Here is a 23,271-nt window from a genome sequence, read left to right as displayed (position 1 = left end):
ACAGGCAGCCTGCGAGCAGCCTGGGGCAGAGCCAGCCCCTGCCGCCACCCACTGGACCTGGGCAAACGATGAAGGTGTCGGGGAAGTTTATGAGTTATTCATGGACCATTTTGCCGAGTGGGCTGATCAATCATTAACTGGAGGCAGCAGTGGGTGAATGGGCCAGTACATGACTCGGTGGCCAGGAGCTGCTCACCTGGCCATCTCAGGCTTCCCTGTCCTGGGGAGCTCTCAACCTCAGCCCCCCTGACTCATACAATCACAGAACGGTTTGGGTTGGAAGGGACCTTAAAGCCCAGCCAGTGCCACCTCCTGCCCTGGGCAGGGACACCTCCCACCAGCCCAGGTTGCTCCAAGCCCCGTCCAACCTGGCCTTGAACCCCTCCAGGGATGGGGCAGCCACAGCTTCTCTGGGCAACCTGGGCCAGGGGCTCACCGCCCTCACAGCAAACAATTTCTGCCTCACATCTCATCTCAATCTCCCCTCTTGCAGCGTAAAACCCTTCCCCCTCGTCCCATGGCTCCCCTCCCTGCTCCAGAGTCCCTCCCCAGCTTTCCTGGAGCCCCTTGAGGGCCTGGAAGGGGCTGGAAGGTCTCCCCGGAGCCTTCTCTTCTCCAGGCTGAACCCCCCCAGCTCTCTCAGCCTGTCCCACAGCAGAGGGGCTCCAGCCCTCCCAGCATCTCCGGGGCCTCCTCTGGCCCCGCTCCAACAGCTCCGTGTCCTTCTGCTGTTGGTGCCCCAGAGCTGGAGGCAGCGCTGCAGGGGGGTCTCACAGAGCGGGGCAGAGGGGCAGAATCCCCCCCTGGCCCTGCTGCCCACGCTGCTGGGGATGAGCCCAGGCTGCGGGGGGTTTCTGGGCTGCCAGTGTGCATTGCTGGCTCATGTTGAGCTTCTCATCCACCAGCCCCCCCAAGTCCTTCTCCTCAGGGCTGCTCTCCAGCCATTCTCCACCCAGCCTGGATTTGTGCTTGGGATTGCCCCAACCCACGTGCAGGACCTTGCACTTGGCCTTGTTGAACTTCATGAGGTTGGCATGTGCCCACCTCTCCAGCCTGTCCAGGTCCCTCTGGATGACATTCCTTCACAGACGCATGTCCCCTCCCTGGGCCAATGCTTTCCGAGTTTTTATTCCTGCAAAGGCAGAAGCTCACCCTATTCCTGAGTAGAGGGATTCTCCAGGTGGAGCGTTTCCCTGCAGAGCATTCCGGAGGCTTCTACAGCACCTACAGCACCCTCAGCAAACCTCCCGCAGCCAGTGGGAGCCCGGGGTGCCTGGGGGGAGGCACCCCCCCGCAGTGCTCCTCACTGGGGCCGAAGGCAGAGGATGGGGAGCCTCCACACAAGCCACGGTGCTCCTCGGGCGCGGGGCCGATGACCGGAAGCTCCCTTCCAGCAACAGGCTGTTCTCCGTGCGGTGGAAGTTGTGCTATTTAATAGCTTAATAGAAAACAACACAACTACAGCTTAATTTAGTGAATGAATCCTGATAAGAGCCACTGTAATATTTCCTGTTCAATACGTGCACTGCAGTTGGCGTTGGGCACACGGAGCAAGGAGCTGGCGAGCCAAAACTGGCCACCCATGGCAAGGGAGGCTGCGCTCCTGGAGACGCTGTGGCCGAGGGGGGGGAAATGCAAAATAAACAGCGTGGACGGCCATCTGCCACTTCCGAAGCAGCAGCCAGCGCTAACACCCCATTAGGACACAGACCAAAAGCACAAATCTGGTGGTTTGGCCACCGGCAATTTTCTTTTTTCTACCAAAAAGGCTTCTGGCATTTGTTAAAAAAGAAAAAGGAAGAGGGCCAGGGGATTTGAGGATTTGTTTAAATAATAGAAAGGCTGCTGCTGCCCGTTTTGTTTATGTCATCAAAAAAAGTTACAGCTTTGAACTTGCTCATGGGCAACCACAGCCCTGACTTGGAAATGCCGCGGGGCCGCGGCGGTGCTGGTGTGCTGCCCTCGCCGCAGCGGGGACTCGGGGTGACTGCACCCGAGCAGGACGGTCGCACCCCCGTGTCTGAACCAGGGCTGCCGCCCCCAGAACCACTTGGTGGATTGATTTTTTTTTCAATACAGAAAAAGGAGAGGGTGAGGATCGTAACGTTTCCCTTCCCCAAAACATTTGATGCGCTGCAGCCTCCTCCTGCGTGTCCGAAGTGTCACCGGGAACGCGACAAAGCACAAAGTGGGGGGGGTGTCACCCGCCCTGGCTGTGACCAAAGCACGTCCTCCTGCTCTGAGACCTCCTCCAGATACTGGGACTAATTAGTTGATTTTTAAAAATATTTTACTGCATTGTGTAATATTAAAACTTACCATGATGCTATTATATTTCTATAAATCACAAATTGTAAAATCGATCTGGAATATATACGTAGGATAAACGCGTGTGAAATAGCCCAGTGGCAGAGCCAGCTCAGTTTCCACAAGACAGTGGTTTATCAGGAGTTAGTTAATTAATAGAAAAAGCATCGTTTCTGCCAGCAGAAGCCCCGCTTTGCCCCCTGAGGGTTTTGCCGGCTGCAGCCCTGCGATGGCGATGAGGCCGGGCCAGGAGACAGGAGGAAGGTTTCCCTGTGCTGTCATTACAAGAGAAGCTCGTGGACGTGTAAACGCCCGATCTGGACCTGTTGGCGTTGTCGAAAACTTCCCGTTTAACCACTTCTCCCTTGCTGCGTTTCCCCCTCAAATACGGGATGGGGCATTTGGCTGCCTTCTCTCGCACCTCCCGCTCCTGCACTCGTGTTCAGACCCAACCCGTTCTCCCTTGACAGAATCCCAAACACGCGTACAAGGAGTAAATGAGTTGAAATAGTGTCGCACGAGTTTTCTTAATATTTAAAAAGATGTTATTTCATTGCTGCTCCAGAAATAGTCTTGCGTGATGAGTGTGTTTGGCCGGCCTGGCTGGGGAGGGGAGCTGGGCTGCACGGGGTCCAGCCTGCACTTACTAAGTACCCAAAAATGAATACCATCTTGTCCGAAAGGCTCTGTGTGAAACAGCTCTGCGGTTAAAGCACTGCAGGTCCTCTTTCAGCTGGACCCCACTACTTCAAAGTCCCCCCATGGGCTTCAGCTGAACTCCTCCGGGAATGCTCTCCGGGCAGGATCTGGCCCTGCCCGCTCGCCAAACCGCGCCAGGGCGTCTCTTCGGTGCGCGGCAGCTGAACTCACCCGAAAATGCTTGAGTGGCTCCATCGCTCCTGCTGCCAACTGGGAAACATGAGCACAGCAAAGCTTCCTGCAGCCCCTCGGCACAGGGGTGTCCGCAACCGAGGGGTTCTCGGCGTTGTTAGGACTACGACTTTTACCCTTATTATTGCAATTATTGGTGTTAGTGTATCACAGAAGGTTGCTGGAAGGACTCCGCTATTACAACAGGGTTTTCTAGTAGCTTCATTAATACTAGTGCTAATAAGCAGGAGTGACTTGTATGATTGACGGTTCAGGCAATAAATTCACTGTGTTCCAGTGTGGGCTCACGGCGGGATGGGGCTCTGGCTGCGGCGACCAGGCAGGTCCCACCGGTGCCATCCCCCAAGCCCACGAGGACATCGGTGCCGTGGTCCCCTCCTGGGCATCGCCATAGTGATTGGGAAAGAGCTGCTCCATCCCGGGGAACGCCTGCTCCCAAATCATCCCCGTCCAAGGGAACAGACGTTAACCATTGCTGCTTCTTACGTATTTTAGAGGAAAGAAAACTCAGTTAAAAAAGCTGGAGGAATGTCACTGACTGCATTCTACATCTGTTACATCTCAGAATAATTTATTTTAACCTCTGAAGATAGAAGGGAAAATATTTGAAGGAGGTGGAGACTTGCCAGTATTTCCAGTTCATTATAAGCAAAGAACTGTTGCTTATAGCTCTTTTTTGGAGCAGAGAGTAGTCTGGTTTTAAATCCCTCAAGCAATGAGGAATCACGTACTCGCCAATGGAAACTGCTCTTCAATAAAGAATTTGCTAATTAAGAATCTTTAATTTTTAAATTCAGTCTGAATTTCCTCCCTTCACATAAATGTTCCGTCTGCTTTCTAGGGGCATTGCTGGGTCCCTGGGGTTCACGCAAACGCCTTGCCCGGTCTCGGCACAGTGGTGCCGGCGGCGGGGCCAGCTGCCCGCAGGGAGCAGACGATGGGCTCGGGGTGCGGAGAGCCGGGGGGCTGCGGGCGGGGGGGCTGCGCCTCTCATTCTCTCCAAAGACGTGCAAACTCTCCGAACGTCGCAGCCCGGAGGCGGAGGTGGGGCCGAGGGATGGCCCAGCCATGGAGCTGCCGTTTGGTGATGCTGGGGCCGGGCAGACCACGTGCCGCCCATCCCCGGCGGCGGTGGGGACGGTGGCACAGGTGGGTGGCACTGAGCAAGGTGGCAGATGTGGCCCCTCCACAGCCCCCTCCCTGACCAGCCCATGCAGCCAAAACCAAAATGCAAACCATCTATAAATTGCTCTTTTCCAGCTGCAGCCTTTGGCTGCTCAGTAGTGCCTTGGGGAGGACCACGAGCACCGCTGTGAACCCTGCGCACAAAAGGGCAGATTCTCCCTGTTCCGTTTGCGTGTGGGAAGGGAATATGGGACCCGGGGACAGAGGGATCATCTCCGGCCGAGCTGTGTGACAAGATGTGAGCAGGCTCGATGCCGAGTGGCCGGCAAACTGAAGCGAGGAGACCCAGAGACATAAATACCGAAGCGTCTTTGTTTGCAGATGACACTGTATAAGCAGATATGTATGTTACCAAGATTAAAGTTTAATTAAATTCCTGCAAGATTTTTGGGTCTTCATAAATTTCCTTTGAGCTTTCTGCCAACTAGGATATGCTCGCTGGCTTCAGAATATAAAAGCAAGTGTTGTTGTGTTTTGCAAATATATTTTATAATGCATGCATGTGCTGACTATGCAAAAGTCTCACTGGTTTCCACGATTAACAAAATTACAAAAGCACAAAGGGTAGCCGTTCTTCTTGTTTTCGACTATCCTTTAAAAACAAGAGACGGATCAAAGTATCCTGTGATTAAGTTCATTAATCACACCCACATCATGAAAAACCATTGACTCTTCTGAACCCACTTTGCACAGAGGGAGGGCGTGAGGAGTTGGCCGGGCTGGATTCTGCTGTGGGTTGGTTGTTTATTTACTCGCTTTTCCCAAAGGAGGACCTGGATGGGTTGGTGCGGCCGGGGCAGGGATGTCTCTGGCCGGGAGCAGCTGGGTGGGTGACCAGCAGCAAACTCCCTGCCCGGCCCTCGGGGATCAGGGGGCACAAAACACTCTGCTGCTTTTAGCCCGTTTGTGGGCGATCCCTAGAATTGAAGGACTGAGCTGCGGGGGTGCAGGGTCAGCGGGCAGGATGGGCGCGGAGATGTCTGTCCTGAGCATGGCAGGAGCAGACGGATGGAAGGACAGCGATGCGCTGGAAACCCCACCCGGGAGCGGGATCCCCCTGCCCCTGTTGTGCCGCTCACGTGGGGTTTGTATCTTCGTTGCTTTTCGTCCAGTACTTGACCTTGTCAACACAGTGGCAGCTTATCTCACGCAAAGACCTTTTATCCGGTGTATCTGGTAACCGAGTGCTGCACCAGCCTTTGCGAGAGGGACAAGCAGATCATCACCCCCGGGCCCGGTCCCCCCCATCACGCTCCTTTAGAGGCTGCTGTAAATGTGCTCTCTCTGGGACCCCGTAGCAATCTTGCTTGACGCGTGTTAAAGCACTTGGAAAATTCAACAGCAAACTGACAGTAACGTTCCCAAGCTTGCAGATAAGCAAGAAAGGGATTGCATGTGAATTCAAGTGAGGATCACAGCTCTGTCCCTACAAGCGGCATCTGACTGCGGGAGCTACCTTTGTGCGTCGAGTGATGGAGCCGGAGGAGCTTCCAACCAGCTGGGAAATCACAGCAACCCGCGTAGGATGGAAACATCACCTGCTGGGTTTAGCACAAACCCAGAGCTTTCATAGATGGCTTCTGTAGCCAGACAGTTAAGTGGGCACTGAGAAGGACGTGTACCGATGAGGGTTCTCCCTGTTGGGCAAACGTAGAGCACCTGGCCCTGGGCTCTGGCCAAAGACATCCCTGTACGGACCGCACACCCCAGCACAGACCAGGCTGTCACCCGTGCTACATCCTGCCCCTTCGAAAACCAGACCCTGGATGTGGTTTCTGATCAAATCCTACCTCTCTGTCCCGAGACGAGGGGGCTTCAGCTTCAGTGGGGCCAGGGGCCAGGTCTGCCGCTTACGTCAGCTGCGGAGACCCACGGGAGCGACACCACGGCGGGTAGTTGCAGGAGGAAGGGGGAGTTTTCCCTCCCACCCTCCAAAAAAGCTTAAAGTGCTTTATCAATTCTGCAGCTGGCTGATATAGACACACTTGTTTTAATTCTGAGTTTCATCGAATTACAAATAATAATAATAATAATAATAATAGAGCTTGTTTGCTGGTAAATGATGATTTACTGAAAGGGCGGGCAGGTCTCTCCTGACGGCCGGGCGAGAAGGGCACAGGCGGTGACGGAGCTCGGCGCTGCCTGACCTCCCGGCGGGGGCTGCGTTCTCTGTCCTCCCTTAAGATCATAGAATCACAAAATCATAGAATCATAGAATCATAGGGTTGGACGAGACCCCTGGAGATCATCCCGTCCAACCCCCTGCCAGAGCAGGGTCACCCAGAGCAGGTGGCACAGGAACGCGTCCAGGCGGGTTTGAATGTCTCCAGAGACGGAGACTCCACCACCTCTCTGGGCAGCCTGTGCCAGGGCTCTGCCAACCTCAGGGTAAAGAAGTTCCTCCTCGTGTTGAGATGGAACTTCCCGTGGTCAGGTTTGTGCCCGTTACCCCTTGTCCTGTCCCTGGGCACCACTGAGAAGAGCCTGGCCCCATCCTCCTGACACCCACCCTTTAAGTATTTATAAGCATTGATAAGATCCCCCCTCAGTCATCCTTTTTCCAGACTGAAGAGACCCAAGTCCCTCAGTTTTTCCTCATAAGAGAGGTGTTCCAGTCCCCTCAGCATCTTGGTAGCCCTTTGCTGCACCCCCTCCAGATCTGGGGAATTCAGCTGGAGAAGAGATTAAGATTTAAAAGACAGGAGAACCAAAGGTCCAGCTAGCTTTCTGTCTCTGGGAATGGCCAGTAGAGGATATATTGGGAAATGTATGAAAAAGAGAAATATTCTTCCCCTGGCAATTTGCCACCTTGAGCACCCTGCAGGGATGGCACCTTCTTGCTCTGAGGCTGCACCCGCACCGCTCCATTGAATGAACTTTCTCCTCCACGAATTAAGCCAGTTTTGAATCCCACAGTTTATTCATCTTGGAGAATTAGTGAGTAACTTCCCATGATTGTACACACTTCCATCACATATCCTCTTTGTTGTCAACACAGAGCTGAGCCAAGGTCCCCTGCAGCCCACGGTGGGATGAAGGTGTCCAACATGGACCCTTCTTGCCCAGCAAACAGCAGCCCAGGTTGGGCAAGAGACAAGAAGGAAGGCACGGTTTGACTTGAACCCTTCTCCAGGGTTTAAGTGCCTGAATCCGGAGCGCCGTGTGGGATTCACAGCCCCGCGGGTTTTGCTGGAATCGAGCTCTCCGAGGAGAGAGCTGGGAGTGTCTCGTGCCCCACAGTCAGTGATCTGCTACCGCGACGCTGGAGAAAATACCCGATACGCTTCTCCTCTGGCTGCTTTCTGCAGGGGACCAGGCCCAGCGATTGCCAAGATTGTGAAGATTGTCATTTTGTACACAGTAAAAAAATGTCTTTAGCCCCCACGCACAGATTAAGCCACAGCCAGAGATGAAAACTGCGTGGATTTGTGCCAAACTCCGCACATGGAGGTTGCGTTGCTTTCAGTGAATGGCATTGCACCACCTCATCCCACGCAATCTGCCACTTGCAAGGTGCAAAAGAAGCCTTTATATGACACCACTGTATTTTTTAAAATCTAAATTAATGATAGGGCAGGGGCTGCAGAGTTTGAATCTCGGTGCAGCATCGAAGCATCGAAGGGGTTATACCGATAAGCCAGCCGCTCCACGTGGAACAAAGCTGGCATTTCAGGGAGAAGACAATGGATTGTATTTTCTGTGTTCATTTTAGTCATCCATTTGGCATTGAGACTGAGGTCACCCACCCAGTCGTGCACTGCAGCATCTCTGTTCTAGCTAGCAAGGAGAAGCAAAACAAAGAGGAGCTGAGTCGGCAGGAATGGGATAGCAATCATGTATGGAAAAGCGCTCCGTTAAACGGCTTTTAGATAACGTTGCAGTCCATTTCAGGACACTGTTTAAAATCCTTCTGAATAAGCATTTTGTCTGACACACGTCTTAGCACTTTGCATGGCCACTGGTCACACTCAATTCCCGTTTCGCGGCCCTAACAATAATTACTAGCTTGGCCTGGTTTTGTAGCTGAGTGATATGATTTGCAATGCAAGCATCCAGACAGCAGCCAAAAGGATGTAGCGACTGCTATCCATCTGTAAATATTTTCTCTAGCAACAGCTTCATTTCCTTTGAAACATTAAAAAGGTTGCAGATCTAACATCCATGCATATGCAGACACGTGTCTTAAAAATATATATAACAGGCACGCACACACACACACGCGTCTTGGTTCAGCCTGAGTTTTGCGCCATGCAAAGAAGAGGCTCGGTTTGTCACCCCAGCCTGTTTTCTGGGAAATGTGCTTTAATTATGTTCCTAACAAGTGGGAAACCTGCGTTCTCTGTGGTATGGCTCTGTCCCCAGGGAGGCGGCACTGCGAGCTCCTCCGCCTTGTCCGCCTGAAGCGCAGACGGTCAAGGACGAGGCACAATCCCGCCGGCTGTGCGACCGATGCAACCAAATCACAAGGGTTGCTCCAGATGCAGGAAGGTTTGGGATGCGGCTTTCCAAGGCTGTGCTGGTCCCCAGGGCGGTGTTGCCACAACTGGGGACCGCCAGACAGAGCCGGCCAGCGGGCCAGAAAGCGATGGGGACTTCGGAAGTCTTATCAGCTGGTACCTCCAAACCCTCACAGCTGGTTTCTTAAAAAAGCTATTAAAGATGCAGCAAGTCTTCTTCACGCTCCCTGCGTCTAACGTCATTTCACTCTTGCCTGGGTTCAGGCGAAGCGAGCCAGTCTGCCTCCAGTCCCCTGTTTCACTGAGGTAGTAAATAATTCAGTGTGAACTTCTGTTATCCTTGTCTTGTAATAGAAGCGGGGATGTTTAGAGTTGGTCGGAAAGGGGAAATTTTTGTTTTATGGGAAAATCCGAGTTGTTGATCTTTCATTTAATTTAGCGTCGGAACAAAACCTTGCACTGTGGGACCTGGAGGGAAACTGATCCATCCATGTCCTGGTCCATCCTGCCCCTGCCAGCCAGCCGGCCATGGGTCAGGAGCAGAGCAATGACTTCTCCAAGGGTCCAGCTCCCAGCAAGCTCCTCGGGCAGCTGAGGAACTCCAGATTCATGTACCTGGGCCTGCACGGCAGTGATCTCTGCTCCCCTGAAAAGCTATCAGCTGAGGCTGAGTAATCTCAGACCAGTACCCACTACAAATGGGCCCTTAGAGGTGAAGACAGTCACACCAGTTTGGTCAAAATCAGCCCTGTGAAGCCTGTGACACCACTTATCCTCCTAATGGCCTTACACGCGCCATGGGACCAGGTGGGACCTCACAAGGTACAGCAACAAGCAGAGAGCCCATACCCTGTCCTTACACAATCCTCTGTTCAGTGGGCAATGGGAAGCATCCCCGGCACAGCCCACACCCCACGCTTGTGCCCTTGTGGCCAAGGAGGCCAGTGGTGTCCCGGGTGGCATTAACAGGAGCCTGGCCAGCAGGTGGAGGGAGGCCATCCTCCCCCTCTGCTCTGCCCTGCCCCGGGGAGGCCACAGCTGCAGCACTGGGCCCCGTGCTGGGCTCCCCGCTTCCAGAAGGACGGGGAACTGCTGGAGAGAGTCCGGCGGAGGCTGCGGAGATGCTGAGGGAGCGGAGCATCTCTGTGCTGAGGACAGGCGGAGAGCCCTGGGGCTGTTCCGCTGGAGAGGAGCAGCCTGAGAGGGATCTCAGCAATGCCCAGCCACAGCTACAGGGCGGGGGGCAAGAGCGTGGGGCCAGACTCTTCTCAGTGGTGCCCGCGCACAGGACAAGGGGCAACGGGCACAAACCGGGACACAGGAACTTCCAGCCCCACAGGAGGGAAAACTCCTTTCCTGGGAGGGTGCCCGAGCCCTGGCCCAGGCTGCCCAGAGAGGTGTGGAGTCTCCTGCTCTGCAGAGATCCCAAACCCGCCTGGACGCGTTCCTGCCCGACGGCTCTGGGGGACCCTGCTCTGGCAGGGGCTGGGACCGGGTGACCTCCAGGGGTCCCTGCCGACCCCGGACGCTCTGGGATTCTGGGATTCTCCAGCGGTCAGGGATGCGGACATGGATGCAGGCAACTCTTTCCCTTGGGAAATGCACGAGTCCCTAAATTTACAACGAAGGCAAAACGAGGGCTGCAGTGCTGCCTGCCCTGCCTTGCCCTTGTGTCTGTGGAGCACCTGGGGCCACCGGCTATGCGTCCAGGAGGGGGCTGAGGGGGGGCCATGCCCAGCACAGCCCTGGCCAGGGGAGCTCAGCGCTGCTGGGAGCTCCGGCCGCAGCGAGACATCGATGAAGGGAGAGCTGGTGAGATTAGAAAACCTGCTTTAAAACACAAGGGCTGCAAAAGGTGTTTCCAGTGACTGCACAACTCCCGCTATTGCAAATCCTCCCCCTCCCCCTGCCTTGCTGGGAGACAAATGTTATTAATCAGTCCTGTAAATTGAAATCCATATTTTTCTCATGAGTTCTGAAACCCATTTAAGGCCTCTAAACAGCTCCTATCAGCTGAAGAAATTAAATTAATTTTATTCCTCTTGCCTAACCATCCTCGGGAGTTCTTTGTCAAAAGCCTTTGGTGGAAAAACAATGGAAACTTGTGCAGCGTTTCTGTCCGAAGCCTGCGTGGAAGCTCACCGAGCTTTTCTCCTGCGGTGGCTACAATGGCCGGCATTGTCCCACGGCTGTCGTTTGGAGCAGCGAGCCAGCTGAGGGCCGAGGAGCCGACCGAACTCCAGCCCTTCCATTCCACACACTGATAACTCTTCCAGGGAAAAAAAAAAAAAAAAAAAAAAAAAAAAAGAGAGAAAAATCTTTTTGCAATTAATAATAACAGTCCGCAAAGGTTAGAAAATGTCCCCGTCTTAAAAAAGGATTGTGATGCTTCTGTCCTACTCACAGTTTTTACAGCCGGTTTAAAGCTGACAGATAGGCACAGAGATACACATCTAGTCTAGCCTCTGTCTCCACCCGAGTTTGGAAAGTGCTGCTTTACACTCGGATATAAGCTTTATTAAATATTGACTCATTCCCTACCATTATTTTCTGCTCCATTATCTCAGTTTCATTAGCATTTACAATTCTTTGCCTTTCTGGGAATTCAGAAGTTGTGTTTTGTCTGCTTGCCTTCCTGCCAATAAATCATGAACGAGCTCCCGGCCAGGGTGCATCACACCAGAAAATCGCACTCATGTTCCATTTGCTTGCAGCGAGACGGCATGAGGCTGGGCACGGAGATCCCACGCTGGCATCTCCCGGCCAGTGCCTGTCCGGGGAGCGTCTCTGACCCACACGGACACAGGCTGAGTGAGGATCACGAATCTGTATCCTTTCGTTTTCAGTGCATGGAAAATTTTAGCCTTAAATCGTATTAATTTCTTGAAGAAGCGTGACAGATGAGCAAGCACTCTGTGTTTGTAAGTGCCTCTCTCGGGGACGTGTTTTAAAAGCAGACACTCTCTGTACTCCATCCCACAGAACAAATGCTCGTGCTGCTTTCTGTAACTGATTTTTTCTCCAAGCTGTAGCAAGGCATTCAGACTAGCTGTCCGGAGAAGAAGAATAATCTTGCTTGCCAGAGGTGCTTTCACAGGAGCCATTCCAGCGCTGATGTGGGAGACTGGAGTGCTGCTGGTCTGTGCCGGGCCATAGACAGGGGAAGGTGGGGTTCCATGTGCATCCTTCCCCCAGGTCCACCTCAACCATACGATGCCACTGAGGGCCACCTGGGTCTGCAGGCAAGAGACGTCTTCCCTCAAACACCTAACTCCTTAAAGGTCCCTTCCAAGCTAGGTGATTGTATGCTTCTAAATGCAGCTCTCAACCTCTGCAGCCACAGGGTGTTTGCGGAGGTGGAAGGTGCCGTGAGACAGAGAGCCCAGGCAGGACTGATTATAAACTTGCTGCAAAAATCAGACGACTTCCATTATGGTCTTGTGATCCTGCACCCGCTCTTCCTACCAGGCTTCCCTCCGTAGGAGAGGGAAAAGGTCACAGGCCCCTCGCAGAGGGAAAAAGAAGGAGAAAAAAAAAAAAAAGACCGCTCAGCCACAGACACATGCTGAGTGAGGATCACAAATCTGTGTCCTCTCATTTTCGGTGCACAGAAAATTTTAGGCTTAAATTGTATTAATTTCTTGAAGAACCACCCGCTGGCCTCCCTCCTGGTTTTAACAGATGGCAGCAGCACGGACCAAGACCGGGCTCAAGCATTTAAGGAGAGCATTGGGCTGTGGGTCCCCACCTGCAGCAATCAGATAACGCCTGTGGTCCAAGCCCGGCCCTTGAGTCAGCACGGTGGGACGGGCGGACTCCGCAGCTCTGCCTTCAGCCGAGTTAGCGGGCAGAAAACCAGGCATGGGGCCCACGGAGAAATGGCAAATGAGTTTGGGGGCCTTCCTTCACCTCTCAGAAAACCAGGTCAGTAAACCGGCAGTGGCAGAAACGGGGCTGTTTGCCATTTACTGCAGCTTTTCTGCTGAATGCATCTGCTCAGGCTTCCTCTGAAAATCACACTCTGTGGACTAACAAGAGCTCCCGTTGCTGAGCCCCGACCCGCTCTCCTGGTGCCACCCACGCATGGCCTCTGCTTACTGATGAAGCCTACGTTTTTTTAAGGAACAAGTCAAAAGCCAGAAGAAAGATGAAAAATTATTGCCAGCTCCTCAAAAGCTGAGAAGAAGTGCTATCATGTAGATACCATCAGATTCACACTTATTCCTCTTGCGTGTTGCCGTGCATCATCACACGCTGGGTGCGGGGCTCGCACACAGCCTGGCTTTGGGCTTGTTAGTCCAGTACCACCAGCTGGGAGGTGCCCCCACGCCTTGGAAAGAAGCAGCGAGACTAAAAGGATCGATTGGTCTTGGATTAAGTGGGCGTAAAGCCCTGCACCCTCCTGCAGGAGATGGGGGTGTGATATTTAGTGCTTGCGGCTGGTAGAGGAGTGATCCCAAGCAGAAGCTGGGGGCTGATCTCATTGCCATTGACATCACAGTTTGCTTTGATGAAGCTGCAGCTGATCTACACAAACAAGTGTTGGAAGTAAGGCCAGGGACATCAGCCCAGTGAAACCAGAGCATAGCTGCTGCAAGGAAATCAGATTCAAAGTTAATAATTTAATTTCTAGCAGACAGAGAAAAATCAGAGAGCTAATACAGTATGAACCTAATAACTTGGTGTGCTGGGACCGAGCATTTCCATCTGTTATCACGAGCTCAGATCTCAGCACGAGATGCAGAAACAGCAATTGCACAATGAGAATGTGGACACAGGCATGAAATGAGATAGAAGTCAGGCAGCCATGCCCACCTCTGCGGCAGAAGGTAGCATCACAGCCCAGGAGCTTTATGTGCTGACGTACAGATGGTTGTGGAACAGCTGTCGATATGGCAATTGGTAAGGTCCTTCGGAATGACGGCGAACTATTCAGGTTCCAGGTGGTTTCTAGATTTGTATTTAATTAATTCTCAAACAAAATACATGCTGTGCTAAGATAACCTACACTAACACTAAGGCTAACAGGCCTGACCATTATTTTGCAACTTATTTCTGCTTTCTGCTGAGACGAGATAAGGCAGGTTTCTGGTACTTGTAGGAAATTGCTACAAATAAAAGACTAATAGGCACTGAAGTAGATAGTAGATATATTGTACAAGGTAAAACATGATGAAGCAAAGTGAAACTGCCTCTTCTTTTACAGTGGATGTGCATGAGGATAAAGACTATCAAGTATTTACTTCCCATCATGAGGAAATTCCAGCAAAAGCCGATTTTCCTTGAGAAGACTGTTCTCAGAAAGCAGCCTATTTTTTTTTTTCCCCATTTATTACAGAAAAAGTCCTCTGTAGTCTTCTAGGCAAGGTCAGCTGTTCATGTGCTGCAATCAATAATCTCTTCTTAAGTGTACACCGCTCAGCTCTCGCAATGGAGTTTATGGTTGCACTACATCTTTGTTATGAATGAATGCTCCCTCTGCCGCTGCCCAGCTAGGGTCGAGCTATTTATTAAAGCCTGACGCTGACCCTCCAGCTTCAAGACCATTAAATCAGATCACCTAGAACTGAACCCACTGAAATGTCACCTCAGGATCCGTCTGGAAATGCTGAGCACTAGGGGAAAATGAGTGTTCATAAAACAATCTTATTTTCCCTTCAGAGTTTCTTCCAGAGATAGAGGAGTCTGGTTCAGGGGAACTTAGGAAGGGCGTGACCCCAAACTTCCAGCTTTGTTTTAACGTGGAGATGTTGGTGACAAACAGAGCTACCAGTTAGCTTCAGTAAACGCAGAGAAGTATTTGTCTCATTCTCCAGTGAAATTCCCCACACGCCCGCGGCACGCAGCCCTTGCAGAGCTGGTACGGCCATTAACCCCCGTGCAGGCAATGACATCCCTGGTGGCATCACCCAGCGCAAGTCGCCCGGCTGCCTGGGATGAGCTCGGTAAATTACGCATTGTGTGGCTGGTTATTTGGTTTAAATACATAAATGTAAAAACGAAGGTCTTGTTTATTAATTTTTAACCCAGAATAATTTCTTTAGCTTAAGAGTGAGCCAGCTAAGTAGCTTTTTTATTTAGCAATGCTGCCACGCTAATTTTGACATTTGCAAATGTCGACATCCCGGTTACAGACTACAACAAATTGCTCAAAAATCGTCTTCTTCTCTTAAAAGGATTCCTTTCCTTTGCGCTACTGCATTGATGTTAAACAGTCGCCATACGTATGGATGGTTAGTTTCATTAAAAATTTTGCAAGTCTGGTTTTGAACGGAATATGCCTTATAGCGTGATTTAGAGCTGCCTGTGGCTTCTTGCCTAAATGTAAGCCAAAGAATCCAGTTTGCCCTGCAATTATCCTAACCTTTCCCAGGTATGTGTGGCTAGCAGCGGCTCCTGGTCCCCAGACATCTCCCCTTGTCCAGAAGGAATTAAAAATGCTGATTTCCCCTTGATTCAGAAAACTAAGGCTCCTGGGTGGGAGCCGTGGCTAGAGACCGTCTTTTGCGCCCCGTACCCTGAACTTATCTGTGATAGTCTAATGCTCCCTTATCTCACAGCAGTGTTGTGAAGCTTAATTAACTAATTAATCTTTTAAAAAACTGTGATAGGCTTAGATAAAAGACATCAGGCAAAGTATCTATTACTATTTCCTTCACTATTGACAATAACGTTGCAATTAACTCCCAACAACTGTCTGTGGTTTTAAAACTTTGTTTATTAAAGACATTGCAAGAATTCTAGGCTTTTAACAGAGCAGTTGTACGAAATTCTGACCTATCCCTGGGGGAACACGCTCCCCAGCACCCGTGGAGCGGGAATCCACACCTACAGCATCGCTGGGCGTCCCGCGCCAAGTGCTGCACTGGCTGACGCTCCGTGGGCAAGGTGGCCCAGTGGGGTGTAAGCCAGGACAGGGTGTGTTGCTCACCGTCCCAGTTAGGAACATATTACATCTTTTTTTCAATTAGAATGAGCACATTTAATTAGTAGTGGGTTTAGAGCATGCACAGGGAAAACCTTACTGTTGCTTCCATGGGTTTCGACTGCCGAATTGTGTGTGTTGCAGCAGGTGACTCCCAACGCATTGATCTGTAGCAGCTTCCTAAGCACAATTCTCATCCTAGATAACGTAAATGAAGAAACGGTCATTTTCTAAACAATAATGCTTATCTTCGTGTTTTTCTGCCCCCCAATTAATCTCCATGTGGACAGCTACCATCTCCTACCAGGCAAACCCAGAAATGCTCCCACATCCCAGCAGAAATTTACGGATTTGGCCAAATCCCATTGTGGAGCGCGCTGGTACGTCTACTGCTGGCTGCCAGGTAATAGCGTTAGTAAAGCATCGTGTAGCTTAATTCATGAGATTTACTGAATTTCCTGAACCAGCTGGCAGCAAAAGTCAGAAATTAACAGAGAATCACTGAAAGCCTCTAATGACATTTGTAATTTTATCTGTAATTGTGAGGCTGGCACAATGCAGAGCACCCAGAGTGGGGACGGACCGAAGGCGGTGATGAGCAGGAGGAGAAAAGAGCAGTAAGCGTGTCGTCGTGAAGGGGAAAGCCGAGTGAAAATCGTTCTTCTCTAGAAGGATAATTGAATGTTAATATAGGACAGAGGGATATGGATTGGTGTGGGGTGACGGGAAGGGAATTAGGTCTTGGGCTGGAGAGTAAAACAGCTGTAAGTGCAATGGAGCAGTCACCAAATGGGTCGATACCACCTCGAGCAGAGCTGCAGTTTTCTCCGATCCAGAGGGAGGTACTGAGGTACGGTGCTGCTTCTGATGCAGCCCCCGCGCAACGGCCCGGGTTAAAGCATTAACGGGCTCTGGGTTTGACCACCACAATGCTTAAACACTGTGCTGGACACAACTTGCCGGGAATGATCAAGAAAATGGAAAGTAACCCCTGAAGAACAGGTGGCTTTGATAGGCTTGGGATGATCGTCCCAATGATGCCCAGGTGGCATTGCCTCAATTATTGATTAGCTTTGGTGGTGTCACCCTGAGCCTGGGGAGATTTATCCTCTCATGGTTCCCATTTCTATTGAGCTGTGAGCTATGGAGGTGGCAGGTGGGGCTGTGACTCCATGAAAGCCCCTCAGGGCAGCAGACAGGCCTCCCCGCCATTGGGAGCCCGCGGACCCCAGAGCCGCTGAGGCGATGTCTGTCAGCCCCACCGTGTCCGGAGAGAGACCCCCGGGCCCCGCTGCCCCGGCACCCCCAGACCCCCAACCTCCCTCCCGGCAGCCTGGATAGTGAAAGGCCGGGGGCCGGCTCAGGTAAAATGGATGCCGATGGGGTCGCCCGCACCCCCGCCCGCCCCCGAGGCGGGTCCGCAGCCGGCCCCTTCCCTCCCCCGGACGGCGGCGGGACTACGAGTCCCAGCGCGCCCCGGGCCGGGGGCGGAGCGGGGCTTTGTGCGGGGCGGCATGCGGGGGAGCCGCCGCCGGAGCCGGAGCGAGCCCGCCCCGGGGGGAGGGCGAGGGCGGCGAGCCATGACGGGCGGCGGCGCGGCGTTCCGCCGTCGGTGCTAGAGGGCGACCGCGGGGCGCGGAGCCCGCCTGGCTCGGCGGGCGCGGAGCGCGGAGGCAGCGCGGAGGGGCCGCCGGGGCCGCCGCCGCCATGGGCAACGCGGGGAGCGTGGACTCGCAGCAGACGGAGTTCAGGGCGCACAGCGTGCCCCTCAAGCTGCCCATGCCCGAGCCCGGCGAGCTGGAGGAGCGCTTCGCCGTCGTCCTGGTGAGTGGCCGGCCCCATTGTCTGTGGGGAGCGGGTCGGGCCGCCGGGGAGGGGGCGGCCGCGGGCCTCCGCCGAGGGGCCGAGGAGGAGTTGCGGGGCCCGGCCCCGGGGCGGCGGGCGGCGGGGAATCGGAGAGGGAAAAGTTGGAGCTGCCCCGCCGCGCTCTCCGCTCAGCCGGGGGCCGGAGGCACAGGTGGGCTCGGCGGGGCGGAGGTGGGCTCCCCCCGGGCCGGAGGGGAGCGGAGCGGGGGCCAGGCGTGTGCGGCGGCTGCGGCTCTTTGTCTCGGCAGCCCCCGAAGAGCCTCCTTCCCCCGAACCCAGGCGGTTCCCTCACGCCGGGCGCTGCCCCTCCTGTGAGGAACCGCCGGGAGCGAGGCGCCCGCGGCGGCTCGGCGGCGGTGCCGTCGGCGGGGGAAGGGGGAACGGCCCGGTGCGGGGGTCGGCGGCCGCGGGGAGCCTTGGTGCGGCCTCGCTGGGCCTGGCGGCTGCCCGCAGCCCGGGCTGGAAGGGGCCGGGGCGGTGGGGACCGCCGGGACACGCCGGTCCCGCCATCCCCACCACGCCTGGGGCTGGCTCCGGGATGCCGGCGTTCCTGTCGGGCTCTGGGCTTTATTTGGCTCTTTCCCCCTCACCTGAGGAGCACCACGGACTCAGGGCTTGAGACCCCCTTTCCCAGGAGAGCTTCCCGAGGAAGGGCAGTGTTTCCCTTGGTGCTGCGCTGGAGTGTGTTGGGCAAACGTCCTGTTTTCTTTGGGGTATCCAAGTAGTGCAGATGGGTTGTAACGACCCATCTATTCTTCCATGCCCATCTTACTTGTGAGCCACGTTTACTTGAAAAACAGAAGCTGGGGAGGAGGGCTAGTAAACCCCATGTGCCTGCTGTGCCCTGAGCTCCCCATAACGGCATGTGAAACCCAGCAAGACGAGCTGTTGCGAGAGTAATTCCTGTATCAGATACTAGCACAACCTCCCCGGTATTTGAAATACTCCCAGTGCTGAGCGAGGATTCACAAACTGGTGTGCGTTGGGGATTATTTCTGGTTAGACCCAATTAGATTATCATGTCTAAGAAAAGAATAAGCCTATTCAGTCAGGAACCCCCACTGACGAGCCAAATGGCGAGTGAGATGTTACGATTATTAGGCACAGTGGAAAAAGCCTGATCTCGCATTGCGCTTGTCGGGGAAACCCATGGTTGGTTTACAGATGGGAGATGCCCCCACAAGCAGCGCATTGCTCAGAATCAAGCCTTGATTCATCTTAACCTACTGAAAGGGTGCCTGTCTTAATTTGTGTTCATGGTCTGTGGGAGAAAATAAGTGGTTTTGAGTTAGGGCCGATTGATTAGATCAGTAAAAGGAAGAGACATCATTTGGAAAAGCAGAGTGGGTTAGATATGTATAACGTAAATATGGGAGATAACAGGACCACGCCTGTAATTTCTTGAGGTACTTGAAAGGAGTTAAATGGCATCTGTTTTTAGAAGATTGATTTAAATTAAGGGTCAGAGAATGAGTGCTGTAGCTTTGCTGGCGGGTGCGGCAGGCCGTGCAGATGCTCGTCTGTACAACAGGGTGTTGGATGGTCTGCTCCCATCGGGAGGAGCTGCAAGATGGGGCCCAAACACGGCTGCTGGAACAGCTAAAAATCGCCTTCAGTCTGTTCTCGAAGCCAGCCGGGGATGGCTGGTGTTTGTTGCAGCTTCCAGGAAATATCTGACCACTTTATGAAAGAATAAACTCCCAGGCTGTTATTACTTTGTTTTCTCTGTGGCTCTGAGGGGAGGATGACTGTGCCACTGGTCAAACCCCAGAATGGGGTAGGCAATAGAACAGCAGGGATTAATGAGAAAGGAATGGTGATTGGGAGAGAAAAAAAGATGAGGAATATTTTCTGTAGGGAGAGAGGATTAGTCAGGAGATGAGAGTATGAAGAAGGAGATGCTGAAGGTTATAGGACTAAATCTCACCTTCTTTATGTGCTGTCTTAAGAAATTAGCCTGGCACAAGCATTGCTCACACACTCGGAGAGCCCTGGTGAGGTCCCGAAGGGCTTTGCTGACAATAGCAATTTTCGTACCGCTAATGAAATTTCCAGGACTGTTTTTAACGTTGATGAACATGCAGCTCGGTTGAGTTGCAGCTGCATGCAGGTATACAGTCACTACGCTGAACAGTTCGTCCCTGTTTCTGTGGGTAAAGAGTGGGGCCTTGTGGGAAAGGTTCCTCCTGTGCAGCCTCACAAAAGTATTTTGAAGTTTTATTTGTCTCTCCATGTGCAAAACCAGCACAGTGAGCCATCGCCCTCTGGAACATGTGCATGTCTGTGAGGAGAGCGCAAGCTGGTCACATTTTTACCGCAAGTGCTGTGACATTGACTGTGGTTTTATTTTTTCCACTTTGAACTTGCTTTCCTGATCTTTTCCAGGAGCTCTGTGGTCCCTTCAGCAGGGGAGCGGATGAGCAGTAGTGTGCCTGGAGGTGACGCATATGTGCGCTAGCTTGTGTTTGCTGGGCTGTTAGCAGCCTTAGTCTTGAGGAAGGTCACTGCTGAAGCAGTTTGTCCACTTGTCCATGCCTCGTCACCTTACTGCCTCCTTGCTTAGCCTTGCTCCTCGAGGTCTGAGGTGTGTAAATTGCAGGAGATGATGGGAAGTGCTCCAGGTCATGCTTTTTGGGTGAAGCTTTGAAATCTAACTGTGCTAATGCACTCCTCCGGTCTGTTACGGTGCCATTGGCATTACTGAGGGTGCGCTGAGCACACGTGTGGCAGTGTCCGACCAAGGAGAAGGGCAGTGAGGACGGGTCTGGCTGCGTAGCACCTCTTGGTCCACTGGGCAAAGAACACAGAGGGTTTCCCCCATGGGCCTGTTTTTGGGACAGGTGTAGTAAATGTGCTTCCCTGGTTTGTTTGTTGTGTTGAGATTTGTACTGGTCTCTGCTAGTGAGGACCAGGGTCTGTCTGTGTGTTTCAGGAAGACGTTGTATTTGATGGTATGTTCTTCCAAGAGATAAATGTGGAGGATAACCTGTGAGAGTTCCAGGTTTCTGTATGTAAGCTGTGTTATTTTTTCCATCCCCCTCAAACTGATGTGAATTGTTCCCTTTTGGTAGGACATGTGAAATAATTCCCATAGTTTTACGTTTACACAAGAGTGTAAAGTCCAGGGAAGTGGCGGTGTGTTATTGCCATCAAGTTCCCGATTTGCCCCTGAGGGGTGCCGGATAAACACAGAGCTGGATCCCGGCTGTGGTGCCGACTTTGAGCTTGCCAGCGCTGGCACAGCCCCTTGGGTGCGCGTCTGCAGGAACCTCCCACCATCATCCCTTCCCCAACATGCTCACTTTTCCTCCTCAGCTGTGTTGGACTTTTTTCCTGGCTTTCTCCTGTGGACACATAGGGCAAGTGCGCATAAATCATGAATTCTGGTAACCAACCCTAGTTTATTGCACAGGAAGCCATTGTTTGGCGTGTGTGAGCGCCATTGCAACCCAAGTGCACCGAATGTGTCCGTAGACATCATGGCACCGCCGTCCGATGGGGCGGGTATGGAGATGTGGGGGTAAAAGCCAGACTTCCAGCTCCAGCAGCAGGGTGGTCTTCCTCTGAACCGGTAACGGGGTTGCACGTTTGCAAATGACACATGGTTTGGAGGAAGCAGCCAGGACAGAGTTGGCAGGGTAAATTGTTGCCTAATGAGCTGTGATTGACATAATTTGACTGCTGGATTACAAATCTGCGGTGAGGTTAACAGGAAATATCCTCTTACCCCCACCAAGTGGTGTTTCATTTTACAAAGGAGCCTTCTGTGCCCAGTGCTGCAGGATGGAGGGAAGAGTCTGGAGGACGAGGGGAGTGTGGAGGGAGGGGGTGTTCCTGCCGTCCCGTTCCTGGCCCTGCTGTGCTCCATCCTCAGCTCAAGGTGATGGTACCTACCTGGAGGCAGGGTGTCAGCTCTGCGTCTGTTGAATGCACGTGAGGCTTTGCCAATAGGAACTTCTCCGTTCCGCTGGAATTTCCTTCTTCAGAGTGGATTTTGCCTGAGCATCTTTTTCCATACCAGTCAAGGGAGTTTTAGTGTCTGTTGCTAAAGAATTTGAAAGCTCAGTGTGAAAACTCTGTAACGTTTCCCAGCTGTTTTCCATTCTTCTTCCTAATCCTCTATCAAATATATTATGCATTGTTTTATAATATGTATGGTTTAGAGTCTGCAAATCATTAAAGAGCATGACATGGCTGCAGGAGCTATCTGAGAGGTAGTATTAGTTCCCTCGCCTTGGTGGAATTGGTACGGCACTGGATTCTGTGTTGTAATTCCTAAATTTAGCAGAACTCTCTTGGGACTGAATTTCAGTTGAGATCCTGTGCTCTCGTATCAGGTGTGATTTGTATTGTTTTTGTGGAATTTGAAAGCAATACTATGGAAGCTGAGAAACACTAGACTAGATTCAGGAACTACCTTCAGGAAAAGGAGACTTCTAAAATTCAGATATTGAAAAGACCTGTTGTGTTTTCTTGTTCAGGCCTCATCTCTGACAGGCTTCTGCTGCTGGGCTCTTCCCTCAAGGTCTCATTTAAATGATTTGAGCAATGACACCTTTTGCTTGAAGAAACAATCCAGTAAATCACGTTGTTAAACATATGTATTTCTGAAGGGTTAAATTCACAGAGTGAAGTAGTACTTGGTGGTGACACATCTGTCAGACTGCCTTGTAAATCAGTAGACAGCACTTGTAAGTTTTTCCACCTAGACATTGCAAGAGAATATTTTTGTAAAACTAATTTTTTTTTTTTCCGAGTGTCTGGAATACAAGGATACTGTGGTGGGTATTTAGCTACTACCAAGTTAGTCACATTCCTAAAATTATTTTCAGATCCTGGAAATGTGGAAGACTTAAAAAGTAGCTAAGCCGATGTAGATGCATACATTTTTTTCTGTTTCCATACAATTTTCCATACAAAATAATCCCCTTAATTTATTGGGCTATAATGATGGAGGTATGAACCCATTCTGTCAAACTGCGTGTGTCACTTGTTCACAAGCTCCAAATAGCCTGAGAGAAAGCAGTAGGCTTTTTGTCCAAAGCCCCAGGTGAAAGGGATAACTGTTTGATGTGACGGTTGGGGCCAGACCTTTCCCCAAAGGGCCTGGGCTGTGCTGGGGGGGCGCTGCTCGTGGGGTGCTTGGCAGGGACATCCCAGGTGGGTGTGAGAGCCTGAAACTGCAAACCCCGTTGTGGTAATGAGGGCAGAGGGGCTTCCTCATCCTTTTTCTGCTGCGTGCTGTGTAAACCCATCATCACGTCATATTTCCTTGCAAATTGCTCTGCGCTTTTGTTTAAGGCGAATAACAACAGGTAATCAACTTCTTCAGGCAAAAAATGAAACGGGGGGAGAAACCCACGCATTTATGAACTTGAACTTGGCAGGGTTGTTACTGTTTTTTTTTCCCCTCCTTTAGGTGTGCATAGACCCTGCTTTCCGTCTGCGGCCCCTATGCTGTGCAGGGCTCCGGGGAGGACGCCGCAGCTGCTGTGTGTGGTGGCCAAAGTCATCTTCTGGGGAAGGGACAAGCCTCTGCACAGCACTGGTGGGGTTGCGTCCTTACCCTGGCTGTGCCTGCATCTGGGGTGGCTTGTGAGCAGTGACCCTTGGGCTCGCAGGGTGATTGCTCCTGCGGGT

The 23,271-nt window shown here is 52.3% G+C and overlaps 1 protein-coding gene across 6 annotated transcripts in view; it reads left to right on the top strand.

Annotated features, from left to right (window-relative positions):
- Window positions 1-17,298: 17,298 nt before the first annotated feature.
- The window catches only part of FMNL2 (formin like 2), a 145,392-nt gene continuing 139,419 nt past the window's right edge, over window positions 17,299-23,271 (top strand). For all 6 annotated transcript variants that reach the window (XM_054209189.1, XM_054209191.1, XM_054209190.1 and 3 more), the window contains exon 1: window positions 17,299-17,589. In XM_054209189.1, the coding sequence (XP_054065164.1) occupies window positions 17,473-17,589 (117 nt within the window). In that variant the 5' untranslated portion in view covers window positions 17,299-17,472. The remainder of the gene's footprint in view (window positions 17,590-23,271) is intronic.

Source organism: Rissa tridactyla, chromosome 7, assembly GCF_028500815.1.
Source record: "Rissa tridactyla isolate bRisTri1 chromosome 7, bRisTri1.patW.cur.20221130, whole genome shotgun sequence".
Classification (NCBI taxonomy): Eukaryota; Metazoa; Chordata; class Aves; order Charadriiformes; family Laridae; genus Rissa; species Rissa tridactyla.
This window is presented reverse-complemented; position numbering and strand designations above follow the sequence as displayed.